The following is a 17,155-nucleotide window of genomic DNA, read 5'->3' as shown; positions in this document are numbered from 1 at the left end:
GGCCGGAGCCGCCGGGAGCGGCGCGGCGCGCTGGGAGCGGCGCGGCGCGCTGGGAGCTGTAGTCCGCCGCCGCGGCTCGCACATTGGCTGCGGCGGGGAGGCGAGTCCTGCAGGCGATGCCTTCTTTGCATAACGGTTACCGACTTCCGACTCCAGGCGGGTGGGGGCCGGCGGGTTTCCTCCTCCTGCGCTGAAGCTGGGGCAGCGCAGGAGCATCCTTTCCCCCTGTCCGAGGAGAGGGGGCAGCGGCAACCGGAGCCGGTGAGAGGGCGAGCTTGGGCCTGGGGCGGGAGGGAGGGGAGAAGCTTGGCGCGGAAGATGGAAAAGTTGATGCCACACCTTCTGGCAGGAGGAGGCCGGGTCAGAGCCCGAAAACTTCTGATAAGGGCTGCTGGCAGGAAGGGGCAGAGGTGGGCCCGCCAGCTTGCTCCCTTTTCTCAAGAGGCTTTTGCACGCATATTTCTGAGAAGCAAGCTGAGACAGACACCCCCAGAGCAAGGCTGGACCAAGCTTTGGAAACAAGCTGTTCTCACTTCCTCGATAGTGCAGTTCCTTTCACATAGCAGGGAATATCCACACTTAGGGCAAGCACCTTCGCGACTCTTCTCCAATGGCTGCCCTGCTGAGGAGAAAAGCGGCCCTTCTGCTAACGTCCATCACGGCACTGCTATGGAGGCCGGCCGGCCAGCCGCCAACACGCCAAGGGTGTGGTGCTCGACCAGCGCCAGGATTTGCACTGATGCAGGAAATGGTGTTGAGAGAGCCCAGGCTAAGCTCAAGGAAGGAAATATATCTACTCTGCATTTACTGTACAGCTTTCACTGTCCTGTCAGATCACTGTCCTTTTTTTCAGCTTGCCTAAATATGCAATAATTCTTCCTTCCTTCTCTCATTCGGCAGGTGCTTCTCGGTGAAGAGAATATCATTTGAAGAGACCAGAGATGCCTTGGCCAAGCAGAAAGAGAGACAAAGGAGCATCAGCAGGTCTGTGCAGACATCCTAACTAATTCAGAATCTCTTACCTGAGGTTCCGGGCTATAATGAAAGTAGACAGTCATCTTAACTGTGTCTTTCAGAACAGTGTCTTACAGACAGTATTTCCTCTGTAAAAAACAGACTGAGCACCCATGTGTGACTGAGACAAGTCTAACAGACATACAGTAGGGACAAAGAGGTATTCTCAGCATGAGACAGTTAAGAAATGTAACTCAAAAAAAGACTTGTACTTGATGCAACATTATCTGGTGCTTAAGGCATAAGATAGGGAATTACACAGTTGTCTGTGCCACTCATCTGCTGCAGGAACTCAAGCAAATAATTATCTTCCTATCCTTTAATCACTTGTCACTAATTGTTTTCATTATGTAGGTCCTGGAGAAACAGGGATATGGACCACCTCTGAACCAATAGGACAGTGGAAGCTTAATCTAAAGCTTCCACCTATTGCAGAAGTTGGAATAGCTTGCTTCGCTGCTGCATTTTCCTATTATTCTCCAAATTCACTTAAATCAAGTTTGTTGCCTGTAACTCTGCTATTAATAATAAATCAACTACATCTCATTGGGGGAGCATGGCTCCTCCTAGCTTTTTTTGGTAAACCTCAGTATAAGCAGAATTATGATTATTAAAAACTATGCTTCTGCACACCACAAAAAAAAAATCCTTATTTCAGACATGAGTTAAAAACACTCAAGAACACTGATGAGTAATGCTAATACCTGAAACCTAGCACCTGAGGCCCACCAAACTTCTGCTGCAGGCAAATATCAGTATGTGAAACCATCTTGGACAATAAAATTGTCTTACCACCAGTCCTGATCGGAAACAAAACGTGTTTTATCTGAATGGTCCTTTTTTGCTGTTTCTTTTAAGATAAAAAGGAGCCTGATGCTAAAATAGCCAAAACTGAGGAAACTCAAAAAAAGGAAGAAGAGGAGAAGTCCACAAAACCTCCAGCTGGGAGTTCCAAATCAGGATGGAAGAACTGGAAAAAAGCAAAAGAATCCGACTCTGGTGGGGAGGAAAGCAAGCAAACATATTGTCACTGGCTTCTGAAATCGGAGCCAGAGAGCAGGCTCGAGAAGGGAGTGGATATGAAAGTAAGCACTGACACCTGTTCTAGTATTCTTACTCAGCAAAGTTGGAAGCAGTTTCACATCTAACCAGAGCATTATTGCCTAAACACAGAGTTATAAGATCAGACAACTCAAGTTGTTTGCAATATCAACATGCTTGTGTTTCTTTACTACTTTTCAACAACGATCTGTCTTCCTGGAAATAGAAATATGTAATACTTCCTCTCTTACTACAAGGATAAAACGCTAAGGCTGTTGTGCTGGAAGAGAATAAGTCAGGTCCTCAGGACGTTTAGATGTTTGTAGCAGGGACAGCATCTATTTCAGATCCTGCTTTTACACTGCTCTAGTGTTCCCAGTATATGAAGACTTTTCTTTAGACCCTGTGGGAACCAAAAGGTTCTATGAAGTTTGTACTATAATTAAAGGATCAACTAGAAAAAAAAAAGAAAAATGTACATAGTATGACAAAAAAGACCAGACTGCCACCTGACCTTGCATTTTCATTCCATTTGGCAGTTCAGCATTGAAGACTTGAAGGCTCAGCCCAACCAGACAACCTTTTGGGATGGAGTAAGAAACTACCAGGTAAGGAGCAGGATCCAGTGTTAGAGACAGGATCACTGAAATATCAGTAGAAAATATACAGGAAATGAAAAGTCCCTCTTTCCCAACAGATGACTTGTTCCCTTTACCTGTTACAGTGCTGAAGTTATTTCCTTTTGGTGCACTCTGCCAGCTTTTACAGTTGTATTTTGACTGGAGTATACATGCTTAATTGCCTCTACCTCAGAAACTTCTTGCCAGCCTGAATCAGGCTAAGTAATCATAGAATCAGTAAGGTTGGAAGGGACCTCTGGAGATCATCTAGTCCAGCCTCCCTGCGCAGCAGGGATACAAGTGGTCCATACAGGGATTGAACCCACGACCTTGACATTATTAGCACCATGCTGTAGCCAGCTGAGTAATATTCTGTCAAATTGCTCAGTTTTTTTTAGTTTGGTCTCAAGGAGTTCAAACAGATCACCAGCCGTTATTTTTCTTGACAGCTTCGGGCAAGTCTTTGCTTACTCAAATACTGCGTCTTGTCAATGTACAACTTGCTGTTCCAGCCTTTGTGTGCAAAGGAGATCCACACAGACTTCCTCTGCCTAAATGAGACCAGCTCTGCTGCTTGCTTGCTCAACAGCGAACTCAAGTCTCCTGCTATCCCTGAACAAGGGTGGCCAAGCTGCTAAAATCCCACATGCTTTCTAACCAGCAGGATATTGTTGGTTAACCTTGTTTTTACTTCATTTCATTACAGCATGAAGCATCTGTAGGACAACTGTAGGAAAGCTCATCTGAGTAGTTCTGAAGCACATGTCCTTCTCCTGTTGTTTGTTCCTCTTTCCAGCTGTTTATAATGAAGCCCTGAGAGGGCCTGCCATCTCTCCTACAAAGAGCTCAGTCTCTTGTTTAAATCTGACAGGCACGGAATTTCCTGAGGGCAATGAAGCTTGGTCAGCAGGCCTTCTTCTATCACAGTAACTGTAAAGAGCCTGGGATTGTTGGCATTGTCAAGGTGAGACCCTCTTGCTTATTCTGTGTTTCAGAGAATAAAAAAAGAAAAAATCATTAGTATATTACTGAAGAGTTCATTAGCTCTACTTCTGTCTCAGAACAAAATGAGTGCAAGAGAAGCCTCAGGAGAACAGTGAATGAGCCTAAGGTATCTAGGCTCAACAGTACATATCACAGCAGGGCTGACTCAGCCAGTCGTCTTTCCCCAGAGAAATGGAACCAAACTACTGTGATCCTGCTGTCATTACAGAGTGCTTCCAGCCAAGTCAATTGTTGCTCCACACTCAGGGCATCTGAGTAAAATGTGACTCAAGTTCTGCTGAGCTGAGCCTGCAAGGCAGTTGTGTAAAACCTAGGGCACAAAAAAACTTTTCATTTTAAGAGGAGCACTTGTCACAGATTCTATCCTCATGTATCCAGTTCTCCCTCTGCTATATGTGCTCCTTCCACAATGCTCTTCAAAGAGGTGGTGATGTTTCATCGACACCCATACTGTTCTGGAGTGCATCAAGCCAAAAAACGTGAAGGAAGGAAATGCCTCAAGCTGTTAGAATGGAGGTCAGAGGAAGCAAGGCTAATTTTCACACCAGGATTACTCCTTATGTCTAATTGCAGCTTTCGTATGAGCCTTTCATAGTCTTTACTGACAACAGGATTTAACTGACAAGAATGTCTCTCTCATTTTTCTCTCCTTCTGCTTCAGATTGTAAAGGAAGCATACCCCGATCACACACAGTTTGATCAGAAGGATCCTCACTATGATTCCTCCAGCAGAAAAGAGAACCCCAAATGGTCCATGGTAATGTAGCAAACAAAATGCATCTATTTCAAGCTAGGTGCAAGCCTAGCTAAGTTAGGAATCTCCCCTCCTAATATCACAGATCTTAAGCTTCTATTCCAGTCTAACTGCCTTTCACTCTCAAGAGAAAATCCAGTCCCAATTGTTTCCTCTGCCTTTTCCCCCCCATCTTGTCCATAGGGCTGTCAAAATCAATTTCCCTAAGTTTTCAAATCCTACCTGGATGCAGAACTGACCTCTCTGCATTGCAGAACTGTTGGTTAGGAAAGACAATCAACATCTTTAAGCACCACTCTGGGTCTACAGCAAACAAAGCTATAGTTTTGAGGCATTCTAAATTAAAGGGAAGAGACTGTTCACTGACTGGTTATAACCCATATCTTCATTTTTTACTGTCTGTGGCTGCATGAACACATATGTTGTTAGAGGACAATGCTAAGATCCATGCAAACAAGCAGCCTGCCAGAAGTGTCTGAAAGCTCTTGTAGCCTTCAGCCAGGAAAAGCTTCCGTACCACTTTAAAATACTACACATCAGCCATTTACTTCCATTTAAGATCTCTCCCCCCAAGGTCTTTTGTCAACTGTGGTCTTTTGCTGCCATCACTTCCCAGGTGGATGTCCAGTTTGTGCGGATGACAAAACGTTTCATCCCCCTTTCTGAAATCAAGGCCCACCACCTGGCACATAAAGCAGATGGAGGTCCCCTAAAGAACATGATGCTCTTCACAAGACAACGTCTTTCCATCCAACCACTGACACAAGGTAAGAACCTTCCCCTCCTCTGGGCTTTTGGTGCCATTTCTTCTGAGAGGCAGTCTTCACCCAGACAACTAGAAAGTTCCACTTATGACTTTTTCTTCCTTACCTTTTCAATGCAGAGGAATTTGATTTTGTCTTGAGCCTGGAAGAGGAAAAGCCACATTAAGAAACTGACAGCAGCACAGCTTCCACTCAGCCTACTTCTGCCTACACCTAAACCAGCGCAATCCTCAAGTTCACTTGCTCAGTCACAACAACAAGAGTGCACATAATTCAAAGCTTCATGTCCCCCCTTCTTTGATACACTCTTACTTTTGCTTATTTTTAAATAAAGCCTTTTAGAATCAATCACAGCTGTTCATTTTTTAGCAAGGGAAAAATCCTGCCATTGATCTCTGAAAAGAGGAAGTGAGTGCATCTGGCTTGAGGATGTTTGCTATAGGAGCTGATGAAGTTCCACCTACTACAAAGGGACATTTTTCTGCAGAAAAGTATCATTAGGCTTCTGTCTAGAGCAAGACAACTTAGACTACACATCGATCCTGATCACCATTAGCTTCCTGAAGTTACAAAACTTCTCATGTTCCTTTAGCTCTATTTTCTTTTATTTCTCTGATGTCAGTACTAGCGAGCTAGCTTTTAACAACTGTATGGCCCACACGGCCTATAAGCAGTGGCATAGCTTAAAGAAAGACCAAGTATTTATAAAGATAGTGAAAGATAAGGGGCTCTTCAACCATGTTTGGAGGAATGAAGAACAGGTGCATCTTAAAAGAAAAAAGTCTTAATAAGATAAAGAACCAAGATCCAACACAGGCAATATAAACCAAATCAAAATTCACACACAGCATTTGAAAGCCAGGGATGGCTTTTTTTTAATTGGAGAGACAAAAAACCCAAGTTTTAAAATACAGCCATTGAAAAGACAATGAATTAAGAAACATGTAAACACAGCAGAGGCTTAAATATACAAGTTGCACTGCTTGGTTTGGTACCTGAACACTCCCCCCAGCCTGACTCTGCCTGGAAGAGAAGGAATGACCCAAGCACTGAACAGAACCACCCAGCTCAAGGGGACATGACAGCTCAGGCAGTGTCTGCCCCCTGCCATGCTAACGTAACTTTCCTGTAGTACCTTGTTCTGGAGTGACCTTATGCTTCAACTTCTCTCTGAAGATGCCCAGCACATCTCTTCCACCCCAGACAAACAGAGGGCCTAATGGGTAACGGGATGAATGGTCTATTTAGATTATGTAAAAATTGACCTAACTTCTAAATTCTGATTTCATAACTAGGGACACAGGGGAGAGGGCACAAAGTAAAGTAGGAAAAAAACCTTCCAATTAGTCCCTCCAGCAGCATTCTGGGGAGCATCTGTTACCTCCAGAAACAGGTATTTAACAGAAATCTCCTTATGATGCATTGTCTTTTCAGATAATTATCTTATATCCAGCAGTGATGCTGTTCGGCCAGTAAATGAACCATTCCTGGAATGCATAGTCATCTTCATCCACTTGGTCTCTTTTAATACCATAGGCCTACTATCTAGAGGAATATACAAGGGAAAAAAAGTCCCAGGAGGGCTGGGAGGCAAAAGAAAGCAGAGGGTGGTTAAGGTGCTGCTGTGCTCAACTTAGCCATAGAAAGGTAGTCTGCTATCCCCAGAGGCTCCCCAGGGGAGCTTCACTTGTCTCCAAAAGATCATGTATTGTCACAGCATAGGTGGTTCCCCCTACACTGAGGGGGGAGTGAGTTAGTGTCAAAAGTAACATCCAGTTTCCTTTGCCCTGTGAGACACCCAGCAGTTCACCACCCCTTTCCCTGACATAACAAGGCAGTTGTCTAAAGTAAGCTTTTGCTTCGGTCTCAGGAAGACATGGCTCCAGCCCATGGCACAAACTTCTCGTGTAAAGAAGAGTAAGCCACATCTTCACTATTACAGAGCAGAAACATGGTGTGACAAGAGCATTCAGCAGAGATGAGGTCATTAGTGTCCTCTACAACAGAGTGAGACTGTCCAGCTCTACTAAAAAACCACAACCTTACACATGGTGAGTAAAAGATAACTTACTTTGGCAAGCAGAAACATACATTTATCACTGAAATACAGTAGCTGTCTTATTACATAAAAAGCTCCCCTTCCCACCCAGACCCCATTCCCTCCACCAACACTGTTCCACTAAACAAAGCAGATGCTTTCATTTCCCAGCTGCAAAACAACTGTTCTACATCCAACTGCAGGACAGAGGCAGAGGAGATTCATTCAGAGTCAAAACCAAGCTGGGTGTAACCCTAGTGAGCTACAAACTCACAGGGAGATCTAGACAAATCCCATTTGATGGAGCTTATATTAGTTCAGGCTTCTCTCCATCCGAAAGGAGATTTAACCACCTGCTTCCTTGGAGGACTTCTAAAAAAGGACGGGTATTAGCCAAACTCAGTCAAGTCTACAAAGCCACATCTAAAGTTTAATAGAGAAGTGATTTCCTTCTGGGAATGTTGTCATGATTCTACTTAGCTGAAGGGTAAACAGAGCTTATCTCAGAATAGAAAAGACCTTTATTCTCATTCTCAGCTCATGCTGTACCCACAGACCTCACCGGAGAATTCAGCTCAAGAACCTGTCCCTGGAATTGAAAGTTTTACCATCTTTCCAATTGCTGCTGGGCTTCAACTAGCAGCATACACAGGCCACGAGCTTCTTAAACAGCATCCCACTTCCTAGGATTACCAATCCTTATCCTGCAGGCATGAGGGAGAGAAAGCAATACTCATATTTCTATACAGCCGTCTGTCCCCACTACAAAGCCTGCTCTGTCACAAGGACACAGAGATGAGCAGGGCAGTCTATGCAATACATGCTCCCACAGGGAGCCCCCATTTATCTCATGTTTCAACACTCTTCTCTAGACCTCTCAAGGCTGGTCCGTCCCTGCTCTGCAGCACCATCTGAGACTGTGTAAATGCAGAAACCAGACAGACCAAATCTCAGGGGTGCTCATGCAGCTTCTGAGACAACACTGGGAAGGCACTAGTCTCAAGAGTCAGAAGCCTTCCTGTCCCCACCTCCTAACTGCCCAGCATCATTGTTAGCCACTGTCCAGCCTGTGCCACCTCTCTGTTCCATGCTCCACTGTGTTCGTATGCTTCACTTCTTCCTGCTAACCTCATCTCCTCAGCATTCAACCTCAGCATGGCAGTCAGGAGTTCCCACAACAGGGGCACAAAATCCTTCCTGCTGCCCATGTTCCACCAGCACAGTGGCTCTGTGGTAATCCCAGGGCTGACTCAACTACGTTAAGTAACTGTTTGCGATAAAGAATCCGACAACACTATAAAGAGGAAGGAGAGGGAGAGAGGGGACAACATGAAGTTATTTCAAGTAGGCCACACCTCAGTCCGATTCCCTTCCCTACCTTCCAGCTAAAATAGTGTCATTTTCCCTCATGAAAATTTCTAGAAGGCAAGAAAAATATCTATCCTACACAGCCCCAAAGCAACATCCACACTGCTGAGGAGGAGCAGCGGATTTGGCCTTCACTTGCTCTCTCCCTCCCCGCTACCATGCTGAAAGGGTTCTGGGGGCAAAGAGGAGATCAGGCAGTTCCGCAGCCTCCGGACACACACGTCAAAGCGGCCCATCCCAGAGGAATGTAGTTGATTGGGAAGCACTGAGGTACCTTCAACTCCACATCACCAGCACTCCAGCTGCCTTGCCCTCTTATCCCCTCCCCACCCTACTAGTCCTTTGAAGAAAGGAATTAAGTTGAAAACGGATATTTATTTTCATGAAGTCTCTGAAGTATTTTCTCTTCTTCCTCGCTGCTGCCCCCACTGGCTCCGCAGCAGCCTTCCTTCCTCTGCGTGGCCTCTCACTGCCGGCTGTTGTTCTCTGCAGGCTGGCTGGGGGTCTTGGCCTCGGTGTGCGAGGATGTCCCCTCAAACCGCTGGGAGGCGATGGCTGCTTGGTGGGACATGCTCTTCCTCACTATGTCTCCTTTGCGCCAAAGCACCACCTCCTGTAGTAACACAGCCAGCAGGGCTTGTCATGGCTTTCAGACCTCTTCCCAGCCCCATTCAGAGCCACTCAAACCAAAATGCTGAACCAATCTGCCAGGTGAGCAGCTTGTATCCAGTGCTTGCACCCAGAGAGAACTCAACCCATGCTGGCACACTGCACTCAGCCACACACCCTAAGGCCACCCACAGTGGTAACGAGAGGCCTCCCATTGCAGCCCTCATGAAAACTTGAGTACAGCCCTTATCTCTAGGATCTCAGCACACAGGGGCAGCCCGCTGGATGTTAGACCCACTCTGCTGCTGTACACTACCCCCACTGGAATTCACAAGGCGAAGCAGGAACTTCAGCATGGGGCAGCAAAGTGGCAGAGAAGGACCACGTAGGCACCCTCATACATATTATCCCCACACAACCACACACATCTTAACTGTGTGGATGGTCTCTTCTAGACCCTCTTTGCACATCCCAAGTGGTCTAGTCCTGATGGATACTCAGCTCATGATTCCCCCTGCCATGGGAATGCAGCTTCCCAAAGATCCTTAAAACAGTACCTCAGGTGACAGTCTGCAGGCTCCACAAGACCTAACTGCTGTTTCTTACCTGCTGTTTGAAGTAGCGCCTCTCTTCCTCATCAATCAGCACCAGATTGAGGTAATATCGCACTGAGAACTTCTTATTGATGTCCCTCATCGTTGGAGTCAGTTCGTAGCCAGCCAGGAAGAGCCTGATGGGAATGGACTCCCCTACAGTGGATACAGAACCATCAGCACAGACAAAATGCATAGACACAACCTATGCAAAACAAAAATCTCTCTAGGGCACATGAGCTCTTGGGACCATTTCCACAGGTGGACTAAGATATCAAATCCCTTCAGAAAGCTGTCAGCATGCATAGCCCATAGCCAGATCCTGCCCTGCTGACAGCTATTTCATCTCCACTTTAACAGCATGGGAGTCCTACGTCACCTGCATCAAGACAACATCGCAAGCAAAAAATGAACAAGGTGACATTTTCTGTGGCAGGTGATTCTGCTGGGCAACGGAACTGGAAAACAAGTAAAGCAGGAGATAGTGTTTAGTTCACTGCCAATCTTTCTGTTCTGAGTTACAGCAATGCCAGCTGGTGGCCCATGCCAACACTGAATTTAAATTTAGTTCTGGTTTTGCCACTGCTTCATCAAAAAAAGTCAGTCACTGCAACTCATTGTACCTCCATTCCCCCACTGTACTAGATAAGGAAAGGGATCATATTTAATCACCTATATAAATTGTCATAAGTTCACCAACGAAGCAGGATATGTATTACTACTGAGCACAGAAATTCGGCTGAAGATACTGTGGGACTCATATTCCCACTCCCAAAGACTTAAAGAATTTTGAGGAGATAATTCGCCTTCTCACCTCTCACAGGTGCCCCATCCATGATCTCATATTTAGCTATGGTGTCATTCTCATGATATACATTGGGACCAGTCCCTGTTGTTTCTCTCTTGATGATATCTATCTCCATGTGTTTGATCTTGATCCGCACCAGCAGGAAGTAGATCTTTCCAACAATCACATCTTTCAAATGATACCTAGCACATGAAGGAGGAGAACATCACAATCAAACACTGCACAGCAGACCAGGACACACGCTGGAGAGTGGCAACTCAATTATCAGGTGCTTCCCTCTTATCCTCAGCCCAACACTAGATTTCACATGGAATCTCTACCACCCCAACTACACTGCTTTAAACAATGCATCAGGTTTCATCCTCCAGTCCCTTAAAAATCAACAAGAACATTTAACATGATCAGAAATCATGTTAAAATCAAAATCAAAAACAGAATACCAGGCTGAATATCTGCAAGAAACCTCTGCAATAGCAAAGCCTCCAAAACCAGTCTTTTAGGTCAACTAAAACCAACCTGAATGTTAAACTGCAGGGAGATTTGCCAGCATTAGCTGAGGAAGATACATTAGAAGCAGTTTAAATCAGTTGCCCCCAACTTCTGTACCTAAATTAAGGTCCCATTTCAGCTGTACTGTCTAGCAAGAGAGCACAAGACACTTCATGCCTTGAAGACGCCTGGGAATACTGACACTGCTGAGGATACTGGGGATGTGAAGTTACTGCAATAGCCTCATGCTCTGCTCCAAGCTTGGTATGTCACAGCCACTGCTTCCCACTACTGGGTCTAGGTCATCCTCAGGACAAGGATGACAACTCGCAGATCCTAACCTAGGATCAGTTACAAGGAAAAACGTCTTTACTGTCAGAGTGACAGAGCACTGGAACAGGTTGTGCAGAGAGGTTCTGGAGTCTCCTTCTCTGGAGATATTCAAAACCCACCTGGACACGATCCTGTGCAACATGCTCTAGGTGACCTGCTTGAGTTGGGAGTTCCCTTCCAACCTCAACCATTCTGTGATTCTGTGACTTCAGTGAGCTGGCTGTCAGCCTTGCTCTAGCACAGAAATGAATCCATTTGAAGACCACAGGCAAGACAGGTCTCTACCTATTAAACCGAGCTGACCAATCAAGTAGATGATTCCCCACACTCTTGAGGCACTTACTTGGACTTGTTATACTCGAACTCAATGTGCAGGCAATCCTCAATCCCCACCTCCATCTTAATAGAGGAGTTGAGCTCTGGGTAGGTGCTCAGAGTATGCACAACTATGTCCATTTCTTTCACCACATCATTCAGTCTGCGGCTGACAGTTGCTCGGAGGAAATACCTGCAAAAAGAGCCTCCCTCCTGTTAGAATAACACAGGTAGCAACAAAGAGAGTAGGGAGGGACATGGGACTGAATGGATTCGACTGGACTATCTGAGCTGTCTTATTGGCACCACTGGCTTCTGGAGCACCCAATACCCCATGTTGGAAAAGACAGTAAGGAATTTTCCAATGAAAAAGCAGACTCTCAGACTCTTAAGACATCTACAAGCATTTCACGCATTTGTGAGCCCGAGTTTCTTAAGCACCATTTTGGGGATCTGAGAAACAGCTTGCAGAGCTCATGCTGAAGATCACTGCCCTTTAACCAGAGCATCTGTCTCCACTGACACACCTCTGTCTGTAGATCTCGGAGTTTTCCTTCTTTTGAAGCCAGTGACTAGATTTCAAGTCAACTGGAACACCTAAATGTGAAATATAGTTGGCAACACATGAACAAGATACAAGCTAGGCATCTGTTTGCATGCAGAGCACAATTAAAGTAAAAAAGTCAGATTATAAGACAGTAAAAATGTCCCTGTTAGAGACTAAAGCAAACAGTAATACTTTGTTTTTTGAATAATCAAATAAATTGGAAGCATTTGGAGGATTCAAAAGGAGCTGGTTTCTTCTGACATCTAAATGGTGCAAAGTAAGTTACACGAAGCCTGCTGCACTCATATAAAACTCAGAAAAACAGATCTTTACAACTCAGCCCTCCAAACTTCATCTGGAGTTACATTGTAAGTTTGCAAGGGTATCTGGGAAAGAATCCTGCACCCTATTAGCATTATGGTGAACATCAGTAGTTGTACACGGCACAGACCAAGAACTGGGGTCAGCAAAGGGAGGAGACTCACCGTAACTTCACGTTCTGTCCCGTGTAGGATTCATAAGGTTTTTCCACATGTGTGAATTCAAAGTCAAATGTCTGTGATTGAGTGAATTCACCAGGACGGGCCAGGTCTTTTACGAGAGACACAAACTCATGGTGGTTCCCTCGGTCATAGTAGAGTTCTAGGAAGATGCAAGTCCAAGTTAAGCAGTGATGCTCAATCCCCGTGACACAGCAAGGAAACACAGAAGATTATACTGCTCAAGAAAAACTATCTTGTTCAGATTACTGCCTCCTTCAGTACTGTTCAGAGTACCTCCCACGGAACCTGTGGTTGCAAAATATAGCACCTGTTCACTGCTTTCTGTGCCAGAGGCAGGCCAGAACCTGAGCAGGTGCCACTGTAGTAGTCAGGACAGCAAGATTCTCAAGTAGGGCTATCTTAAGGCTCACTTCTGAAAGAACCAATTTTGCACAATTAGTTATTTGCTCACTGTATAAATCAGGAGAGCTACACGTATTAACAGATGCCTAAACTGACTGCAGTTCTTCACAAGGAGATGATAAAGCTTGGTGAAAGAAAGGAGGCATTCTGTAACAAAGAGCCCAGATTCCTGGGACAGTTACTTGGTCTACTGCTAAGCTTTCCTACATCTCCTCTACGATGGAGGCAGCTAGACAGCTTGCACTATTTTAACAGTATCGGGAGATACGACCTTTACCTGTGTCTAAGATACCAGTCAAACCATGCCCTCATGCAAAAGGTCCTGCCCACATGTACAGGAATGGGACAGAAATGCATCTGAATCAGAAGGTCAGTCTATAAATATTCCATCTCCATTAATGATGAGAGATCACTGAAACAGGAGAAAAGAGGCCAGCACAGCCTCACCTACTACAATGAATCAGGAACTTGGCTTGCCTTAGATGGACATAAGTCAACTATAATCAACATGAATTATGTTCAGGCTGCCTGAGAAGAGGAGCCAGCACCTCACAGTCCCTTCTAATAATTTTCTAGAGTCTTATATTCAAGGCAAAAGATACTGGTGGCCTAATGAGAACCAAAAACACCACTGCTTCTGTGGAAAAGCAAACGCAGTGACAGAGCAAAAATGAAGGGCTTAGGAGGCTTCCAACTGTTACTGCTTATTCTTTGACAACAAACAGTTTGGCCTTGAATCGCTACAGGGAACAAGTCATGGTGGAAAACCTCAGTGATTTCACACTATGTCAATGCTCAGTGCATGAAAACTGAGCGGGAGAGCTGGAAGTTGAGCTAAGTAACATCAGGCCCTAGGTGACACATTAATGGCCCTGTCAACATTGATGAGGGAAGAGCATTCATCTTTGGAAGCAATGCTCAAGCCAGCCTAAAGCAACCGAAGCTTCAGCTTTCCCTACAACCTTCCTAGGTCAGAAGGGGCCTACTACAGGTTCCTCATTTAACTAAAGTGATCATCTCTTTGCTTTCATGCAGTTTTCCGTCATAAGTCAAAGCAGCAGAAACTTGCACTCTGCAAATTACATTCACAGCTCTGTATTACATGCAACTGCCAATGCAATCTTCCTTTTACAATCCTGTGCATGAGCTACGTGTGACTACAAGGTACCCACACAGTCCTTTAAAAAAGTAAAGCCTGGCCAATCTGATACCTTGGGATCAGGAAGCAAAAGCCTGAGTCATCAGACAATCATATGCATCCAAGTTCACTGGAAGCACTAAGCTGTGCAGTTGAGGCTTTGGGGAGGTACTAGTAGAGCTCAGGAACTGGGGAGAGACTCAGAGCTCCATAATATACATGATGAGATTTCAGGTTCTAAGTAACGTCATTTTCTCACACCATTTTGTTCACCTTCTCTCTCTGGTGGAAACACTGGCCCTAGAATACCTCTCACTTATACAGAACAGCAAGCGCCATCAAGCCCTTTGGGCTAGGCACGCTGGTGACATAAATAAATATACCAAGTCTCTCTGCATTGAATAAATGTCCACTGAGAGCAGGAGAGTGCTTGTTGATGTGACAGAAACAAGCCATGTGGCACATAAAAAGAGGAATCTATCATCTTCCTGCATGATACAGAAGGCAACAACTGAATTTAAAGCAAGGAGAAGCAAGTATCAGTGTATTAAGTTCTCAGCTACCTCCAAAGGGCAGAGATTAGCACTTCACAGTCTTAAGAAGAGGAAGGACTGATGTTTTCTATGCTTTAGAAGATATTAGCATGTCAAGCAGATATAAGCTGCAATTTCAGTTTTTAAAAGCTATAAAGATTTCCTTCCATATTAACATATAACCTGCCAACATTACAGTGACACGCTGAGGACACAGTAACTGCAGGCAAATGGAAATCATATATGGATTCTGCATTCACAAAGGGCCACACAGGACACTAGAATATATTCACAGTCTGGACTCTGCTATCTGGTCTCAAACAGCCATCTTCACTGTGACACATCACTTCTTCACGTCTCAGTTTCCTTACCTGTTAAATCATCTCATCAGCGGTACACACTTCCCAACTAGCACTTTGGGCTTTACTGAAGTAGCCAGACAGGCAACAACAACAACAAAGGAGAAGCATGCAGCCAGAGCAGCTCCTAATACACACCGCTTGGGTAACGTTTATAAATTCACAGCAGTTGTACAAAGTATCTATGGCTCAAAAGTCTTGCAAAATGGGGAAACAGAAGCAGACAAAGCAGCACAAAGAAGGAGCAGGAAGTGAAGTTCATGCTCAATTTCTACTGAGGACCATAATGAAATAGGAGCTCATAAATTAGCTTCTGATAAATGGGCTCACTTACACACCACTATTCACAGTTTCTCTCTGCCTGTCCAGCCTTTTCTTTCCAAATGGTAATGTGTGAGCGAGGCCATAAAAATAAATAAATAAATAAATGAATAAATAAAGGTAGAAATACTGAAGCTGGGAAAAGAAAAAACTACTTGTTCACTTTCTTATACCGCTTGATCTGCAAGGCAAGGGTTTTGATCCCAGGAAGGTAACAGTAACATCCAAGCCCACTGTTTGTGCAGTGATTTTCAGGGTTAAACCAGTGTACAGAGGGCCACCAATGTAAAGTACCACACTGGCACAGCTCAGTTAATACAGAGGCAGAAAGCAGTCACACCACTAAGAAAATCCTGATTTTATTTTGAACATGGGTCTCAGACATGTCCACAAAACACTGAAATCTCCACTCTGATCAAGCAGTGGGTGTGGCAGCTACCTTTCCTCTGAGAGAGCAGGAAATGCTTAAATGAATCTAAATTGGATACATATATAGATAACCACCAGTTTTAAACAACAAAAGGAGTCCCTGAGGCAACTACGCAGAATATACGATCATCTGTTCAACGAAAAAATAGAGATAAATGTAGGATCAATGGAGCTGAGGCTGTAAGCCTAAAGAAAGCGGCTCTACAAGGGTTAACTGCCTCGTGGAGCAGCAGGTCTGGGGCTCTAGTGGGTGATTTGAAACGCACATGCAAAAACCACCCGATTTGCTGTCCTCGGCCCACCGATTTGCTGTCCTCGGCCCTTGGCGTTGCTATTGCTTCCTAACATACCCAGGCTTAACAAAATCAGTAGGCACCAATACAAATCGCCATCTAGCCGTGCATTAGCGGGAGGAGTTGTGAAGAGAGGCAATCTGGAGAACGCCGTGTACACGTCGTTGCTAGGATTTTCAGACTGGCAGCTGAATCTGGAGAACGGAACCCAAATCTGATGCTCTGTCAGAGAACGTGTATTTTAGCGCTTAAGTAACTGAGCAGAAGCGATAAAATAGGACAAGGGAACAGTGACCTGGAAAAGGACTGGAGCTGCCTCCCTTCTGCACAGGCTCGAGCGGAGAGAGCAGGCTGGGGCGCCAGCCCTAACAGGGCCTGGAACAGTTCCAGGTGGCCATGGGAATTCTCAGCGCTGCCCGACAGCCAGCGTAACCTACTTTATTTTTTCTTTTTTTTTTTTTTTAAACCAACCAGGATCCCGGTGCCTTTCGGGGCAGCGCAACAGCCCCTTCCCCGCGCCCGCCGCCCCCGCGCCCTCACCGATCTGCCCGATGAACTCCACTTTGATGCCCTGGTGCTCCAGCCGCTTGTTGGGGTGCTTGAGGGTGAGGATGACCCGCCCGGACACGGTCTCCCCATCGTAGAAGAGGAAGTATTTCTCCTTCTTGCCCTCCTCGGTCTTGTGCTCCACCCGCCGCCGGCTCTCGGCGTCGCTCAGCACCAGCTCCAGCTCCGCGCTCTGCCCGAACCCAAAGAAGCTCATGGCACCGGGGCGGCGGCGGCGGCCCCCGGGGCCCCTCCCCGCACGGCGCCGCGGGAGAAGCGCCGCCGGCGGCTCCTGGCCTGCCCAGAGGCGCCGCGGACAGGACTCTGCGGCGG

General features: G+C 45.7%; 2 protein-coding genes across 2 annotated transcripts; one reads left to right on the top strand and one right to left on the bottom strand.

Annotated features, from left to right (window-relative positions):
• Positions 1-132: 132 nt before the first annotated feature.
• On the top strand, positions 133-5,546 carry THYN1 (thymocyte nuclear protein 1). The gene is made up of 8 exons (XM_085316798.1): positions 133-261; positions 901-984; positions 1,873-2,099; positions 2,595-2,663; positions 3,547-3,639; positions 4,342-4,437; positions 5,051-5,201; positions 5,318-5,546. Exons 2-8 carry the CDS (start codon positions 942-944, stop codon positions 5,362-5,364), a joined length of 726 nt encoding a protein of 241 aa, XP_085172924.1. The 5' UTR covers positions 133-261; positions 901-941; the 3' UTR covers positions 5,365-5,546.
• Positions 5,547-6,048: 502 nt separating this feature from the next.
• Positions 6,049-17,148, bottom strand: VPS26B (VPS26 retromer complex component B). Its single transcript, XM_085316795.1, has 6 exons — positions 16,817-17,148; positions 12,784-12,940; positions 11,780-11,944; positions 10,621-10,796; positions 9,820-9,962; positions 6,049-9,217 (listed from the first exon to the last, which is right to left on the bottom strand). Exons 1-6 carry the CDS (start codon positions 17,037-17,039, stop codon positions 9,071-9,073), a joined length of 1,011 nt encoding a protein of 336 aa, XP_085172921.1. The 5' UTR covers positions 17,040-17,148; the 3' UTR covers positions 6,049-9,070.
• Between the last annotated feature and the right edge of the window lie 7 nt (positions 17,149-17,155).

The sequence above is a fragment of the Rhea americana genome, unplaced genomic scaffold (genome assembly GCF_003343005.1).
Source record: "Rhea americana isolate MKP2758 unplaced genomic scaffold, rheAme1 scaffold_48, whole genome shotgun sequence".
Taxonomy (NCBI): Eukaryota; Metazoa; Chordata; class Aves; order Rheiformes; family Rheidae; genus Rhea; species Rhea americana.
This window is presented reverse-complemented; position numbering and strand designations above follow the sequence as displayed.